The sequence below is a fragment of the Alosa pseudoharengus genome, unplaced genomic scaffold (assembly GCF_046254945.1).
Source record: "Alosa pseudoharengus isolate Yale_2024_CS ecotype anadromous, Long Island Sound unplaced genomic scaffold, YU_APseudo_1.1 YU_APseudo_1.1_scf_16, whole genome shotgun sequence".
Lineage (NCBI taxonomy): Eukaryota > Metazoa > Chordata > Actinopteri > Clupeiformes > Clupeidae > Alosa > Alosa pseudoharengus.
The window spans coordinates 28345405-28363731 of record NW_027468630.1 but is presented as its reverse complement, the minus strand read 5'-3'; the positions used below and the strand labels follow the sequence as shown (position 1 = coordinate 28363731).

The 18327-nt window shown below is 40.5% G+C and overlaps 1 protein-coding gene across 1 annotated transcript; it reads left to right on the top strand.

The window, feature by feature from the left end:
• Positions 1-4044: 4044 nt before the first annotated feature.
• Positions 4045-18210, top strand: aga (aspartylglucosaminidase). Its single transcript, XM_076287608.1, has 9 exons — positions 4045-4261; positions 5513-5666; positions 6360-6472; positions 7496-7608; positions 11478-11592; positions 15754-15829; positions 16264-16371; positions 16561-16694; positions 17969-18210. Exons 1-9 carry the CDS (start codon positions 4153-4155, stop codon positions 18067-18069), a joined length of 1023 nt encoding a protein of 340 aa, XP_076143723.1. The 5' UTR covers positions 4045-4152; the 3' UTR covers positions 18070-18210.
• Positions 18211-18327: the final 117 nt, after the last annotated feature.

Here is an 18327-nt window from a genome sequence, read left to right as displayed (position 1 = left end):
ACCTCTAAGGCCGTTCAAATATGTTTAAAATTCTACTTTTGTTTTTCTACCATACTGAGCTCATATTGAATACAATTCATTTGTACATTTACTTTAGCCTACATTATACATTTATTTAGTAATTTAATCAGATGATATTTATAATTTGAGTAAGGGAGAACACCCTTTCTATGTCTTAAGGATTACATTACTGTATAAGGTCTGGGTTTCAATTTGAGAAACTATTTAACTTTGTCACCACCAATTGTTCTGTCTATCCATACAATACTGTTTGGTATAAGACAATAGTGAGCAAACTTCCCTGAACCAGGGTCTCCCCAACTCTGACAAAGACCATTAGATGGAGTTATTTAATGAGTACAGTATGAGACCATTATAGATGGAGTTATTTAATGAGTAGAGTAAGACCATTATAGATGGAGTTATTTAATGAGTAGAGTAAGACCATTATAGATGTTATTTAACGAGTACAGTATGAGACCATTATAGATGGAGTTATTTAATGAGTAGAGTATGAGACCATTATAGATGTTATTTAACGAGTACAGTATGAGACCATTATAGATGGAGTTATTTAATGAGTAGAGTATGAGACCATTATAGATGTTATTTAACGAGTACAGTATGAGACCATTATAGATGGAGTTATTTAATGAGTAGAGAATGAAACCTTTACAGACCATTACAGATGTGGTTATTTAGATGGCACACTGAGTAAATGACTACAAATCTATTAATTAATGCTTGACTTTTATATTGTTGTTCCAAGTGTGTCTAAAAATGTGAAGTAAGCCTGTCTTGATGGTCGATTCCAGAAGGAATGAAGAGATGCAGGTAAAACCAGGTAAGACCATCTGCCCAGGTTGCAGAGAAAATAAGTTATCTCAAAGAGTTCAGAGAGTGAATTAGACACACCTGAACTGAACTCCAGTCAATAACCATGTTGGACTTAAATTATGGATGTTGTCAAGGCTTCATCACTTCATGGGTCAGCTAAATTGATCGACAACTAAAGGTCACACGTACCACAAACACAAACATTACAGTATGTCTGCTCTAAACTTGTGCAAATAGGGTTAGATGAGGACAAAGAAGTTTCTCACCAGAGTTTCTCTCACTTCTCGGAGCTTGCCTTGCCGTAAGGACAGGGATATTATAGTCCCCATGTAGGTTATCTCTAGTCCACCACATAAGATGGTAAATACAAAGAAAGGCATTCGCAAACATTAAAAATAAATGCTTACACTGAGATTGCCAACACAGGAAACCATCTGGTGGAAAATAAAGGCCCTCTAAAGGGTTAGATTAGTCTCCCCGTCAGTGGTCCTCTGCAGGTGGAGCAGTGGGCTCTAAGCCTTTTACCTTTCTCCATCTCACTACGCACTACTTTAATTGGCCCCCCGGCCTCAAAGGAACCGGAGGGAAACTTCTTCCAGATAAACACACTAGCACACACACACAAACACAACTCTTGCAATTAGCTTTACTTTTAGTGTTGCATTGGCAATATTTGAGAGCTAGGAGTCTGGAGAAGAGCCTAACTACCTCTCCATGTCTTGGAGACATCACTGTGCAACTGATAGATGATGCCTCCTTGGATGGGTGGATCAGTCATTTCCACTTCATTTTATCCATGTTGGCCATTTGTTGTTGTCACATTCAAACCGTGTGTCAGATAGTTGATCTGTCACGTTCGTCAGCTTGTTCACGTGCCAGTCGGTAAAATGGGACGACACGCCTCTTTCTTCTCGCTCTTTCCCTGGGAGGACATTCTTTGCCAGCGAACCTTTACCTTGGCTTTCCGCGTCGCCCTACCGGTCTCGGGTCGAGTGGCAGACTGCATTTTGGCGTCACCGTGAGCAGGCTGGGCCCCTGCATCTCCCCTCGTACCCTGGCACTACAAAGCCCGGGCACCACTCAAACCTCGCCCAGCCATCTGTTACTGGGCCACGGCAGTTCCACGGGCCTCCATAGGAGCCCTACAATTCTTTGTTGCAAAAACAGAAAAAAAGTCTAAAGAAATAAGGGGAGCTGAGCCCATGCACCTTTTCCTATGTCCAATTCCTGATTTCCAATTAGCGCCATTTCACACCATCTCCATCTGGCAACAGCAATAACTTTTATTAAGGAGGCCAAACTTTGGACACATGAGAAGTTTCACAGGGAAAGTTTTAGTACAGAAGTCAAATTCAGGTAGCCCAATCAATTAAGGAAGATGCACTATAAAAATGAGTATTTCTGAAAGTCACTGAAAAATGTATCGAAGCTCCTTGTTGTAGTGGGCCTTTGAAACACCCCTCCAGTTATATGAAACATATCTCACATCTCATAGACACTGCACCTATACCACAATCATTGAAGACATGAGGTTTATATGAAACAAACCTGACATCTCACAGACATTGGAACCTACCACAATCGCTGAAGACATGAGCTTTACATGAAACAAACCTGACACCTCACAAACATTGGAACCTACCACAATCACTGAAGACAAGAGTTTTTGTCAATCTATAAATTTAGTTTCCATCATGTAATACTACGGGCAGGATTCCCAAAGGCAATATATGACTGGAATTTGTTCTGAAGCATTTTTAAACAAAATGTTTCATTCCCCCTGCTGTCTGGTCCCACACCTGCAAACTGGATAGGGTAAGTGATGGGGTAGGGAGCAATAAGGAAGACAGAGAGAGAGAGAGAGATAATTGCATTATTTTTTGCAAGGCCTGGCAGTCTGCTGCTGGCTCATCCCAGTCAGTCAGTCAGCCAGCCAGTCACGCGTTCATTTATACTTGTGTTTGTTTTCCACTGAAGTATGCTGTTTTTTGCTTGCTTGTTTGTTTGTTTGTTTGCTTGTTGTTACCCTGAACGAAGAGGCAGTAACAGCATTTCCGAAGACAGACCTGATACAGCTTCACTCTTAAAGGGCAATCTGTTCAGTCACCGTTCCTTACAAAAAAACAGTGAGAGAGAAGTAATCCAAACCTACTGTCTTTCCTGGTAGCCTACTTTTAATGATGCTGCAATCATCTCCATGTACTTGTTTTGTTCTTGGCTCTCTCTCTGTCTGTAATGTGCATTTTCTGCCCTGTGCTCTTTGACTCATTTGTCTTGAAAAGTAATGTTTAAGGACAAACCCCATGAATAAAATATTGAAGAAAATTGTACCTTTCACATGAATAATGCAACAGTGAAAAAGTGCAATATTGAGGAAGTTCTTTCAAGGTTAAGCTCACACTTTGACTAAGTGCATTGTTTCCATTGGTTGTTTCATGAGAAGTTACGATTCTGCACTTTCTCAGTCTTGCCATTGTAACATCCCTGGAGACAAAACAGTCCCTTGATAAGCCATGGAGACTGAGTGATTGTGTGATTAAAAACAGCGTGTGTATTCTGCCTTGTCATTGAGGTCAGCATCATTTCTGTTCACAGATTTGAGTTTCAGGTCCGTATTTGTTGGTTGAATAGGTTGCATTGCTGTATTTGCATCAAAGATGCACAACAATAATTTGCCCAAGTTCAGTTGTACAGCAACTCAATAAAAGAGTTTAAAAATCGAATGCAGCCAAATCCATTGAGTGTGGCCTGTTTATGAGAAGTTAATCTAAACAACGTTTATGAATTCTTACTTGACTAATGACTAGACTAGATTGTTTCATTCATTAGGCCAAATCTTTGAATAAATATTGTTTACAAATATATAATTCTACAGAAGATAATCTTTACTGTAAGAAATGCTGCTACAGGCTGTGATCACAGGAGGGTCCACTTTCTACACACAGTCAATGAATGCATACACTTGGCTAATAAGCTGATTAGCCTATATGAACAGGACGAAAACTCACCTGGACACTTTCATTGCTCCCCACCCCTGACACCCTACTTTAAAAGGCAGCTGACAGAGAGGGGATACGCGTTGAAAGAATAATTCAAGTTGTCTCTTTCATTCTTTCTTTCTCTTTGCTTTTTTCCTTTTCTTTCTTTTTTGAACGTGGCCCCTTTAATTTGTGTCATGTGTAGTCATGTGACAAAAGTAGGAAGTTATTGAAGCCCGTATGCCGCTCTAGTTTGTAGAGGACTTCCAGGTTGATTTTCGACTTTTCTGTATCTACTTTTGCAAACATGCCCTTAAGATAGAAGAAACCTTTGGAAATGCACTATTTACATGTATTTGCCCTGTCTTTATCTGCGTCGCTGTTTGCGGAAGCTTCACTCCCTCTAGTCATAAACACTTGGCCGTTCCAAGATGCAACTGCAGCAGGTAACTTGTCGTTACACTTAAATCTATGCTGACTGAAAATGTAGATACCCAACTCAATGGTCAGATTCATTTTAAAAAGTAGATACCAAAATCAGTGTCCACGATAAAAAAATTAAACAAAAAAAATTTGTCTCACTATGTAAAGATTTGTCTCACTATGTCTAGATGTGTGCGTTTTAACCTGTTAAGTTTTGACAGCATATTCGTGTGTTTGCTCTGATGCTGTTCTCTAATGATGACAACTCGGCCAGCTTTGACCACCTCTTCGTGATCTTCTCATAATAATGACCAATTAAGCTGCTTCATCATAGCATCAATTTACTGGATGCCCTATACATCTGGCTTTCAGTAGTAGGCCTATTAGTCATGCAAAACTTGGCTTTTAGGGTTTCTGACAGACAAAGCTAATTAGAAGAGTCAGTTGGCCTTTTAATTGTAGGCCCATAGTTTTCCCGTTCAGCTTTAGTGACTTATCTGTGATTATATGACATAGCCCTATTAACTTACTTAATATGTCATGCTTCAATACTGCATTCTGTAGGCCTATCAGATAGTAAGTAGCAGTGAGGAGTGAAGTAACAGGGCTGAGGGATTTAGGAGGCCCAGCATTGGACAGGGACAGTATTGCCAGACAGTAAGCCAATATATTTGTGATATTACTAATATGTTCCACGTCCCTTACACAGTTCTCACAATACACTGATAGTGGGCAAACCTGTTAACATGAGTTTTGCTTGTCCTGTCCTGTCAGAATCAGAATCAGCTTTATTGGCCAGGTTTGCGTAAACAAACAAGGAATTTGACTCCAGTTAATCTTTTTCTCTCAAAGTACAACACTCACTTAACATATAAAGAATAAAAACAAAAAGGACAGTAAGAAATATAAAAAATACTATGACGTATACAGTATAACAATACAATAGAATTTACAAAATTGCAAAAAATATACAATAACAATTGAAGAGAGGGAAGGAATAGTGCAATATCAGTATAGTCTGAGATGTAAGATTTAAATATAAACATGGTTATGGTTATGGGATTTGGCAGATGCTTTTGTCCAAAGTGACATACAAATACAAAACAATATAATACTTAAATTTAACAGGGAACAATTTAAAAATATAAAATATAGTGCAAGGCAGTTCAGTGCAATAGTAATATATTAATAACAATATTGTAATTGTAAGATTGAAATATACATGAGGTAGGTGAGCAGAACAGTGTCCTGTGTGTGTGTGTGTGTGTGTGAAGCGTGGAGCGCCTTGCAGAGGGGAGAGAGTGTGCTGGACGCGGTGGAGACGGGCTGCGCGACCTGCGAGCGGGAGCAGTGTGACGGCAGCGTGGGCTATGGGGGGAGTCCAGACGAGACCGGAGAGACAACGCTGGACGCCATGATCATGAATGGGTGAACACACACAGTCCCACGGCTTGAACACATTTAACTGTTTAACTATTTAATACACATTTAAACTGTATTTAACCATAGTAATGAGAGAACCACTCTTAAAACTATGTGTTCCATCAACTAATCAAAGTGATGTACGTGTCCAACAACTAATGTGTGTGTTGATAAGTACTTTACATTTGGAATAATGTTGGGGGTATTCCGTATCATTCATTTTTTGTCCAATCAGTCTCTCATGACTATCATACGAAAATGTCAGCCTTATATCTTATTTCGTTGCTTAGATATTGCTTAGATATGCCTTTTCAATTATGTATAGGCATGGCCTAGAGAATTGCCAGTATTTCATGTCTAGAACCTTTTTTTAAAAATATTCCTCTCTGAACAAAACCACAGTTACACAATTAGGCAGCAGCGTGCATAGATTTCTAATCTCGTATTACTGTCCTACCCACCATTGATGTGCTATTGATTGAAACAAACCTGGATAATTGTTTTCAGCGATTGGGAAATAGCATATTTTTTTAAAGTGTGATTTTGAATGCTGAGAAAATCTGAGATGGTGTCAAGGCTGTTTGAACCGATATGGAATTTGTAATACAAAGCTGTGCAAAACAATGTGTCCATGTATAAAAAAAAAAGAAAATGAATACTATGGTTTACATGTATGGTGGCATGTTTCCATGGTTTTAGAGACACAATGGAAGTGGGTGCAGTGGCAGATCTGCGCAGGGTCAAGAACGCCATCAGCGTGGCCCGAGCCGTGATGGAACACACCACACACACACTGCTCGTAGGGGAGATGGGTAAAGTATAGTAAGATGACCTGAGTAGACCACACACACACACACATACATACATACAGTACATACACACACATATACTATGCAAACCTTGCAAATGGGTAAACATTTACATAAATACATTTATTCATTTATCAGATGCGTTTATCCAAAGCAACTTCATAATATCAGTTATATAGCAAGGGCCATTGTGCCAGAAGCAACTCGGGATTAAGTGCCTCGCTCAAGAATGTGCCCTTGAATAGATTAGTGTCTGGAAATAAAACACAAGAGATCCTGGGCTGAGATGACTGGCTCTGAAGAGAATAAGGAAGTCTGTGGTGGAGTGGAGTCCCTATGGACCTATCAGGAGCCAGCTGAGCTCTCCCTCACACTGGGCCTTAGAGGTGCATTTCAAAACATTTGAATATCGTGGAAAATCCATTGCCCTGCACAGACTGAGAGATTTAATGGCTCAGGTGTTTTGACTTAATCAGCTGATTACAGCTCTTCTCAGAATTACATTTCTATATTATAAATTCTTTATTCTAATATTTTCAGATACAGGAGTTTTGATTTCCTTGAGGTGTAAACCAAGATTAGAATAATCAAGATAAAAAAAGGCTTGAAATATTTCACCTAATGTGTAATGAATATAGATAGTATGAAAGTTTCACTTTTTAAAAATAAATTATGGGGAAATAATACGTTTTTCCACGATATTAAATTTTTTTGAGATGCACCTGTATGTGTGTTTAGCACCCCCATGTCATGCTGTCACGTATGGCCCTCAGATCTCATCCAGTGTAAGAGTGCAGGCCACCCTGGAACAGCACATTTATTGCATATGATTAATATGATGGACCCCTACTGCATTCCTCCATTAAGCCTGATCTTATTGTGTGTGTGTGTGTGTGTGTGTGTGTGTGTGTGCGTGCCCGTGTGTGTGTGTGTGTGTGTGTGTCTTTGTGTATCTGTGTGTCTGTGTGTGTGTCTTTGTGTGTGTGTGTGTGTCTGTCTGATCTTATTGCCTTTGAGTCTCTGCAGCGTCTGTATTTGCACAAAATATGGGTTTCAAAGCCGAAGACCTCACGACAAACACCTCCAAGAGCATATTTGCCAAATGGCTGGGACAAAATTGCCAGCCCAACTTCCGGAAGGTATGTCCACGTCCCACCCCCAATGCGCCCTTCAATCATTCCTCCGTCTCAGTCTACCGGTAGCTCTGTGTCAGCATCCAGGAAATGTTCTCGGTTCTCAGATGCAGTTGGCATTGTGTGGTGGTGTGGTCAGCTGTTAGGCTACTGTATTATGTGTTTAGTATTTAAAAGGGAGTCTTGAGCACTTACATGTGACGCAGGGCGTGGTCAGCTGGTCTTACTAGCCTGGTTGTGCTCCTGGTCCATAGAAGTCAGTAGTGAATAGACTGGCGTGGGGAACAGACTGATGGACGTCGGCCCTCGTTCTCATTCTATCCAGTTCAGACCTGGAATGATATTATCATCAACATAATCAATCATTATCATCAGGCCTATCAACATTATAATAGTAAATAATAATTTTCATCATCCTTATCACCCCCCCCCCCCCCCCCCATGACACAATAATCATGATTATCTTTAATAAATACACACTCCAAAGAACGTGTCGAGCGTTTTGAGCGTGTGTGTGTGTGTGTGTGTGTTTGGTCCGTGTCGAGCATGTGTGTGTGTGTGTGTTTGTTCTGATTTGCATGTGTATCCATGCAGCCTTTTCTCTGAACATTTGGAGGGATATCAACTTAATCAGAATCTCAGAAATGTGTGTGTTAAAATATGCACAATGAAAGGATGCCACAATGAATAATGCATTGTGGGTATTATGGGAGAGGACGTCAGATCCCTGCATGCTGCTTCTTCCAAAGCCCCCTTCTCTCTCTCTCTCTCTCTCTCTCTCTCTCTCTCTCTCTCTCTCTCTCTTTTATTGAGATGAAACGGCCAGCCCTCCCCACTCATGATTCACCCACACCGCTACTCACACCCAGCACAGATTAAACACAGCGCTGCCCCCCCCCCCCCACACACACACACACAGACACACACCCCTCCCAGTGTCGAATACAGTCACCTTTAACAAATAACACTGCAAATCTCTAGGGGGAGATAACAACAAAAGAGGTAAGGAAAAACTACAGCTGTCATCAAGATTCCCAAAAGCCATATGAAAAAGTGATTCAGTATGTCGAAAGAGCTTTGTACACAAATCTGTTACGGAGATGAAGTCATACTTTGAACATCTCTCCTAATTCTTTCTAGTAACTATGCTACATGCAGGGGCGGAGTGGCAATCGGGAGGATCGGGAGTTTTCCTGGTGGGCCGGTGTTACATGGCAACTGGCTCCCATGTTAACTGGCTGCGTTGATGACGTTTCATGATTGATGACGAGTCTTTGCCAGATGTGGCCGCTTACAGATTTGTCACTTTCTGATATAGGCCTACTAGAGACGCACACAAATGACATGTTTAAAAGTCAAAATTGTATGCAATGTCAAAACATGCACTGGACCATGAATATGCAACCCTAAAAACAAACACCTAAATAGCATAAATTAACTCCACATGGGTATCGAACCACGAATAATTAATTGGCCTGGTTGCTTGGTAATCAGACGTCTATCCACTTGCGCCACTTACCAGCTGACGACACTAATAGAAATTGACTTCAGTTGTATGATTAAAAGAAGTCAGCTAACGTTATTATAATTGTAACAAGTTAACATAGCTGTTCATGTTATCTGTCTACCATGTTATCATGCTACCGTTGTCCAAGCCATTTAGCAGGCCTTCAAAGTATCATGGTTAAGTTTTACAAACGTTTCACTGAGGCTGTGGCCGCCCCTACCTGAAGTGTCTGTAGAGCCACATGAACGTCAGCCAATAAATAAAAATGTGTTGCCTAATTGTGTATCCTTTTGTCCAGCCTATTCTTGAATTCAGTTCATGAAACACAGGCATTGAAACGCAAACTGCAATGGGCAGGAGAAGTCTATAACGTGTCCATATTTGACACAAAATTTGCGCACAGGGAGATTCAAAACTCTTAGGCTTATAGGCTATTAACGTTAATGTTGCTGACATGTAAACATGGGTTTGATGTTTTTTTGTTACTTTATTTCCTAAAACGCAAGTTAGTGCTTCTCCTGTGGCGCAACGGGTTAATGCTTCCTCTTTGCTTTTTCACGCAGTCGACATGAGTTCAATCCTCCCGCTCACACAGTTTTTTTATTATTTATTTATTTTTAGACCAGCAACACTTCCTCAATTTAGGCTACACATACTAGGTGGCCACAGAGAGCCTGACCAGCAGTCAGTGAAATGTTTGAAAACTTAACCATGATACTTTGAAGACCTACTGGCTTGGGCAACTGCTGTAGCAAGACAACACCATCAGCCGTGTTAACTTGCTACAATCATCAGCTGACTTCTTCTAATTGTATAGAGTAAGTCAAGCAAATTTCAATGTGACTTATCAGCTGGTTCGTGCGCAAGTATGTAGATGAATGGTTATCATGTAAGAGGTTTCATTTAGGAAGCAGGTTCGATACCCACGTGGAGTCATTAGGCTGTTTAGGTATGTATTTTTTTGGTGGCATATTCATGGTCCAGTGGATGTAGCGTACTACAGCCAATTTTGACATTTAAATATGTCATGCATTTTTGTATTTGATCGTCTCCAGTTTCCATCAGAATGTGACAAATCTGCAAGCGGCCACATCTGTCAAAGAAACGTCATCATTCGTGAAACGTCACCAACGCAGCCAGTTAACATGGGTGCCAGTTGCCATGTAACACCGGCCAATGAGTCTGCGCGGTGCGGGCTGGCCCCTAGAGCTTTTATCGCGGCCGTGAGTCGTAATGCAGCTATCATCGACCTGATAGCTGCATTAAGAATTTTCCGCGAAAATCTCCGAGATTTACATTTGAACGTTTGGCAAGTTCAACCAATATTTATACCACTCGCTCACTGTCTATATGTCATTCATGGTTACCCTGCACACTCATCTCTCGCATGCTGATTTTTGTGTAGGCCAGCCTTCATTTTTTATCTTAATTCATTTTTGTCTTATTCAGGCGTTACCAACTTTCATCACAAATAAAAAAGTGACAATTTAATTTGTTTGTTTGTACTTAAATTAACGTAAGCCTAGGCTAGAATGGAGCAAAGCCTCCTGGGAATGGGGAATGTCTGGTTTATCCAATGAACCGATTGCAGGTCAAGTCTATTTACAGAAATGTAGGGGGATAAATGAGCGGCCCCTCGTCTAATGGCATGACCCTACAAACGATCAAGTTCGAGGATGAAAACTACAGACGATTTGACAGTCGACAGATTTGCGTGGTTGCTTGCTGTTTTACATATGGATGGAAGGCAGAGAGAAAGGTTAGCGGAGCTAAAGCATTGACGTTATTGAAACTAGCACAAGCTAGTCTTATGTTGATATGTAGCCTAGGCCTAGCCTAATGACTAATTAGTGGGCCACTCAGGCTGATAAATGGTTTGTGGAACTCGTTGGAACTGATATGTAAGCCTATAGGCCTACTTTAATCGTTTTCATACAAACCTATTCAAAGTGTCTGTTTTTTTTCTCCAATTAATTAATTACCTGTGTTATTAGGTTGACATTGTCTGTAGGCTAGGCCTTTTTTAAATACAGGCAACTATTGGAGTGCTATGATACCCAGATATGTCCTTGCATGATGCTTGAAACGGTGCCGTCAGAATTTTCCCGGTGGATTTTAGTGCGCCACTCCGCCCCTGGCTACATGGGTGCATTGCCTTACATCATTTTTCTAAAATAACGTTTTTATCATTTCTAGTGTAAATATGCTATGTGAGGATCTCTGACTTACTTTTCAATTATTACATCTATTTTAACTTTGTCTCTGCATAATGTATGAAGTGATTCCACCACAGCTACAACAAAACGCCTTTAGACAGTACAAACAACCAGCTCCTCAACAGAAGTGACCTATTTTCCATCTCTCACAGAATGTGTCTCCTGATCCCAGAACATCTTGCGGGCCCTACAAACCCAGTGTGGAGGTGAAGAGGATGGATGAGCAGAACAACACCAGGCTGGACGTCCACTCGCATGACACCATCGGTACTGGGGCACAGCTAGTCAAGTCAAGTCAAGTTTATTTATATAGCGCCTTTCATACACAGAGGTCATTCAATGTGCTTTGCATAAACAAAAGCAAACAAAAGCATAGAAGGGCAATAGTCAAAGAATAGTTTAAAAGGTAAAGATCATAACAAAAAAAGAAAACATAAAACACAAAAGGTAAATCATTTTAAAAACTAAGAATAATTAAAAAGACAAAATAACAGACACAAGGTAGAATAATTTAAAGGCAGATTCAGAATTTGTAACTCAGTGCAGTTAGCAGAAGGCATCTGAGAGTCTAGATTTAAAACTGGCTACAGTTGGGGCATTTTTGATGTCACAGCTAAGCACTCTGGGAGCACTGCCTAATGCATAGTTAAAAGAATACAATATCATAATGTATAATGTAATCTATATTAGATAGATACGATAGATAGATAGTATTTTAACAAATGCAATACAGAGCCTATATATCATAAAGTGTGGCTACTAAATACTCAATCATTATATTATCATTATATCATTATGTTATGATCTGATGAACTCTAATAGTGTGAGCGAATTAGGGTTGAAGGTTGAAGTAAATACAGCAAAAGGATATTTGGTATCAATTGAACCGTAATTTCATGTAGATTAAGAATTTCAGGTGCCTACAGTGCAGATTTGTACCAGAAAAAAGATATACAGCTTTGAATGGACCATGGTATAATGATTATTGGGCCAAAATCGTATATTATCACATATAGATATTAGCTGATATTTCCCATACTGGTAAAAGGATCTATACCAAACTTGGTGTACTTACTCACCATAAGTTCTTGATGAAATTAGTAGGTGTTTAATGTCTTGGGGTCAAAGGTCAAGGTCACGTGAGGTCATAGTTGACTGGCAATGTTTGTTTTATACCTCTCAAGCAGATTGAAGGATCCTCATTAAACCCAACACAGTTAATTAAGCCTAAATTAACTAATAAGGCATTAAAGATCATGGGGTCACAGGTAGAGGTTAAAGGTCATGAGGCTATAGCTGGCTGAGGCATAGAATCAACTATCTGAATTGACATTAAAAAAAGATTAAGACATTTATTAAAGCAAAATAAACTTTATTTTCTGTATAAAAACAGTTGTTTCAACCTCCACATCTTATTTTAGTATTGTAGTAGTAGCCTCTCTGAAACCAGGGGAAATCTAAATAATTTGCTGTTTTAAAAATGCAAACATCTGTGTGAATACCATAACTGTCTCAGTTCAGAGTTTTAGATTAAATCCAAACCATTTCTGTCAAACATCTGATAAATATTGTCATCTACAGCTATTTCCTTCAACTTAAATTATAACGCCAGACAATTGATGTAAATGTCTATGTTGATAGAATACTGTTAGAAATAAAAACTACCCTTGCATTGCATTGCAATAGTTATACTTTTTTCCCTGAAGTTGGTAGTAGGCATATAAGCAACGACAGCAGCGGACTGATATTACCTAGGATTCTACTAGGTATTATGGTGGGTTTTCAGGATGTGAAGGGATGTAATCATGGGTTTCATAAAGTACTGGGGGTACCAGGATGAGAGGATCTCCTCCTTACATGGTTAAGGGAGAGGGGGTGTTATTAAGCTGGTGAGGACTGGACAGGACAGGGATGAGGAGGCCACTGTGCCTTACGAGTTAGGGCCTGTCTAGCTAGGAAGAGAATAAGATAAGGCCTTATTTCACCAAACTGGAAGGAAACAGAAAAACTTAGGGCTACACTATTTTACATATGTTACCTATGCATTAGGTTTGCATATAGTTTTATGCATGATGGGAAGATGGTTTCCACCAATGTAAGCGACCCTGCTTGGTACTGATTGGTGAAGGGTGTTGAGGGAGAGGGGGTGTTATCAAGCTAGTGAGGACTGGACAGGACAGGGATGAGGAGGCCACTGTGCCTTATGAGTAAGCGACCCTGCTTGGTACTGATTGGTGAAGGGTGTTGATGGAGATGGCGTGAGAGGGTGGCACTTCTCAAGGGCTGAGGAGTATAAAATATAGTGTACAGTATAGCCATCCGTAGGGGACATCTTGTCGGGGGCACCAGCTGATGACATCTCCTCCCTATTGCTTTGATGGTTGGTCTGGACTTTGGTTGGGCTGTATTATCATTGCAATACGGTGAATAAAGATCAACAGTCTTCGGAAAATCTTCTATCTACATGGTCTCCTTCGGACGCCTTGTTCCAGAGTGCTAAATTACTAAATAGTCAAGTGGTAATTGTTAATTGGACAGTTGGATTTGGAAGTGGACATTTTCTAGCCTGGAAAATCCAGACCCTGGTAATCTAGAAAGATTAAGGGTCTGGCCACGAACAATGTAATGGCCCAACTCGAGGGGCGGCACCAAGCATGCATTTGAAAATCTCACTGCACGCAATTGGATAACACTAGACCAATGTTTACTCCACTCACATCCATCTGGGATCGAACCAAAGAGAGTGATTTCGGCACCAGATTTTATGGTAGAGCCAATCAGGACGCAGGGCGGGAGTTTCATAGATGTGACGTAGCATAGAAGCGACTGTGAGACTGTTCTCAGCGTCACGGGTTGGCTTCAATGTGAGTGGTTGAAGTAGCATGTTAATAGAGGACGGACAAGTGGCTTATCCAATCATATGCAAGGATTTTTGATAAGGCCCAGCCTTCTGAAACACCACTCCAATGGATCGATCCCAGATGGATTAGTGGAGCTAGGCGGAACGAAATTCATCTGGTGAGAGTCAGGTTAGTCTCATTATCCATTGCAGTGAAATGGAAAATAATGAATCAAGACAGTACTGAGCACAACTAAATACTGATATTCATCCCAGGGGAAAATATTGCTTCTTACAACAGTCTCATCTTTCAGAAACAAAATTTAGAAAATGAACTGCTATCCTAATACTTTGTGTCCCTTAATGTGCTTTGTAAGAAAATATAAGGTGGCTTGTAACAAATGTGTATTTAATTATATTATTGATATCTACCGTCAAAATCTTCCAAAATATTTAGACATTATTTTTTGCCCACCCCTAACTTCAACTGAACAGATAACAACGGACATGCCACATTACTAACATCAAAACTGGAAGACAATGCTTGTCTTCAGGGTCACAGAAATTGCCAGGAGAAAGTGGACACATTGTCCATGAAGGGAAAAAATAGCAAGGGCCACAGTTAACAGTCATACTAACTTTTGGAAAGTCACAACAGCAGAGAAAGCTATAATTTACAGCTGGAAGTAGCACTGCTTGTACTGTGGAAAGGACTGCATGGGCAATATTGAGAGAGATATTTGTCAGGTCATGACTATGCTAGTGGAAGTATTTCACTTATGTAACTGCTAAGCACATTTGCCTACAGTAATTGCAATCAGATACTTGATTCTTATAAGGAGGGGTATTAAACTCATTGTGCTGTAGATAGGGACTCCCCATGTCAAAAACAACCAAGTCTATGTTGTGCAACATAAAAAAAAGTTCACTATATTTACAGTAATTGAATTGAACATGGCATGTTGATTAGCATGTCTCCACCATCTATAACCTTGTATGTCAGGGGATGAAACTGACCTTAACCTTTGACCCCATGGCCCTGAGTCCCTAAGTTCATCTAACTAGACAATAAATGTACTAGAGTTAATGAAGATCCATCAGTCTGCTTTGGAGATATGAACCAAATACTGCATGTGAGTTATTTGTGTGACCCCTTGTAACCTTGACCTTTGACCTCAAGACCTAAATTGTCTTGCCAGCTCTTTGACAACTTGTAGTGGGTAAGTAGACCAAGTTTGATGAATATCTTTCAATTGGCTTAAGAGATATCAGCTAATATGAAGATGTACTAACATACGTTTTTGGCCCAAAAATCATTGTGCCATGCTCCATTCAAAGCCCTATATATTTTTTTCGGTACAAATCTGCGGTGTAGGCACCACAAATTCTTAATCTACAAATGATACCAAATATGCTTTTGCTGTATTTACTTCCACCTTTGACCCTTTTCTAGGCTAATTCGCTCAGACTATAACTGTCATTGTGCGAGGTGTAAAATATACCAATTCAGTCAAGACATTCTCTTTAGATAGCTGTGGTGTACTAAGCAGTGTACAGGCAAAGCTGTGATTGGCTTCTATCCTCTGCAGGAATGGTTGTGATTGGTCGTAATAGGAGTGTGGCAGCTGGGACATCCACCAATGGAGCCAGGCACAAAATTCCCGGGTATAAGCCCATTCTAACTGTGTGTACGGGTATAAGCCCATTCTAACTGTGTGTGTACCTGGTATAAGCCCATTCTAACTGTGTGTTTACCTGATAGTATTTTATATAGAGAAAAGAGTGCATGAATATTTGGTGCACTTCTCCCTTTTGTCAGTTGCTCATGCGTGTGTATGTTCTTTATATGTGTGTTTGTGTGTGTCAGTTGCTCTTTATGTGTGTGTTTGTGTGTGTCAGTTGCTCTTGCATGTGTATATTCTTTATGTGTGTGTTTGTGTGTGTCAGTTGCTCTTGCATGTGTATATTCTTTATGTGTGTGTTTGTGTGTGTCATTGCTCATGCGTGTGTATATTCTTTATGTGTGTGTTTGTGTGTGTCAGTTGCTCATGTGTGTGTATATTCTTTATGTGCGTGTTTGTGTGTGTCCTGTCTGTCAGTCGAGTAGGGGACTCTCCTATCGCTGGTGCAGGGTCGTACGCAGACAGTACTGTGGGAGGAGCCGCTGCCACAGGCGACGGTGATGTGATGATGCGTTTCCTGCCCAGGTTTTTGTCACCTTGATCTCCATCTACATATCTGTGTATTTTTTCAATTTGTTGTTTTCAACTCTCCCCTCCACAACTACAGTCTGTGTTGTTTTCAACTCTCCCCTCCACAACTAGTCTGTGTTGTTTTCTTACTCGCTTCTTTCTGACACCTGTCTTTTGTCTTCTGTCTTCTCTCCTGTCGTGCAGCTTCCTTGCGGTGGAGCTGATGAGAAGGGGCATTGATCCGGCCAGCGCGTGTAAAGCTGCCCTGACCAGAATCAAGACGTATTACCCAGGGTTCTTTGGCGCCGTCATCTGTGCCAACATCCAAGGAGAGTACGGTGAGTGAGTGGTGCTGACCATATTTTTACGGCAAAATCAATTTATTCACTAGGCTCCCACAGTGAGGAAGGGCTCTGCAAAACCTCTTCATCATAATATGCCCCTTTCTGTCCTGTTGGACCGTTGGAATTTTTTTTTTTTCAAATCTGTAATAGAGCTGTGATCATAAGCAGATACATGTGATATCAACATTGTAATTTGTGCCAATGTTCCAATAATCATTAATAGGTTTTGGAATTGATAAATATTATGTAAGGGATAATGTTTTGTCCTGACAGAGCGAACAGGACCCCGACGCACAGCGTTTATATATTTATATTTAAAATGTGAGTGAATACACTGTGTGTATTAGTGATGGGAACACTATAGTCCTGTAATGCTGCAGTAACACAGTGTGTTCTAGTGATGGGAACACCATAGTCCCGTAATGCTGCAGTAACACCATGTGTTCTAGTGATGGGAACACCATAGTCCTGTAATGCTGCTGTAACACGACTTGTCCCCTTTGTCACCAAGGCTGGCTCTCGTAGGCATGTCCATGTGTTGTAGAGTCAGATGATGTCAGCTCAGCTACAGCCAGGAGGCCTGATGATAGATCCCTGTGTGTGTGTTACAGAAAAAACGTGAGCAAAAAAGAAATGTGTATGATGGAGCCCTCAGCCCGGTGTATAAAAGTAAAGCACCTCAATGTGCATAAAAAAGAAAAAAAAACCTTGTGTGTGTAAAAGAGGAAAGTGTGTGCTTGTGAAAGAGGATAAGAAACCTGAGCCAACACTTATAAAACTGCCCTGCAGGCTGGATGTCAGGGAAGCATTTGAAGCCTGCAGTGAGTTCACACACTCCACTGTGATTGCGTGTGTGTGTGAATGTGAGTCCCAGTGTGACCAGGGACAGAGAGGGACGAGAAATCTCTACAGAAGTTAATGCAGTGATGCCACACAGAGAGAGAGAGAGAGAGAGAGAGAGAGATAGAGAGAGAGAAAGAAGGGGGGGGTGGGGTCTTTACAGAAGTTAATGCAGTGATGCCGGTACACTGCCTCATGTCAGAGAGAAGAAAGAGAGAAGGTGGAGGGAAGAGAGGAGTGAGAGAGAAAATAAGAGTGGAACTACACAAGAGAGCAAGAGAGAAAATAAGAGTGGAACGACACGAGAGAGCAAGAGAGCCACAGGAGGATGTGTTTTTTGGGCTGGGAACTGAAGCATACATCTCTAGACTCGAGTGGATCTCTGATAATCCTCTGCAATGCCTAATCCTTATCCAAATATTCCACAGGTGCAGCCTGCAACCGTGTGCCTGGATTCAGTCAGTTCTCCTACATGGTGTCCACCCCCCTGACCAACAACCCCCTCCTTAAGAAGGTGGACTGCTTCTGATCACTGAGCACCGAGCAGGTGGCTTATCTGTTATGTAGCTGTAAAATAACTGTTGATTTATTTTTTAATGAAATTGTGAAAATTGTGTAACTGCCTTTTAACTAATAACGTTTTAAATAAACTTTTTTTTTACAATAATATTTTACAACAATTTTTTTTATAACAAATGCACATTTTCTGTTCTCTTGTGTGTAATTCATATTCAATATAATGGTAACAACATATTTAACTTCAGTAAATGAAAAGCAGTCAGACAAT

Excerpts from the sequence above, each read along its gene's own strand:
- aga (XM_076287608.1), top strand. The coding sequence starts at position 4,153 with ATGCACTATTTACATGTATTTGCCCTGTCTTTATCTGCGTCGCTGTTT. Across the intron at positions 5,667-6,359 it reads GACGCCATGATCATGAATGG|AGACACAATGGAAGTGGGTG; the intron begins GTGAACACACAC and ends CCATGGTTTTAG. Across the intron at positions 16,695-17,968 it reads CAACATCCAAGGAGAGTACG|GTGCAGCCTGCAACCGTGTG; the intron begins GTGAGTGAGTGG and ends AATATTCCACAG.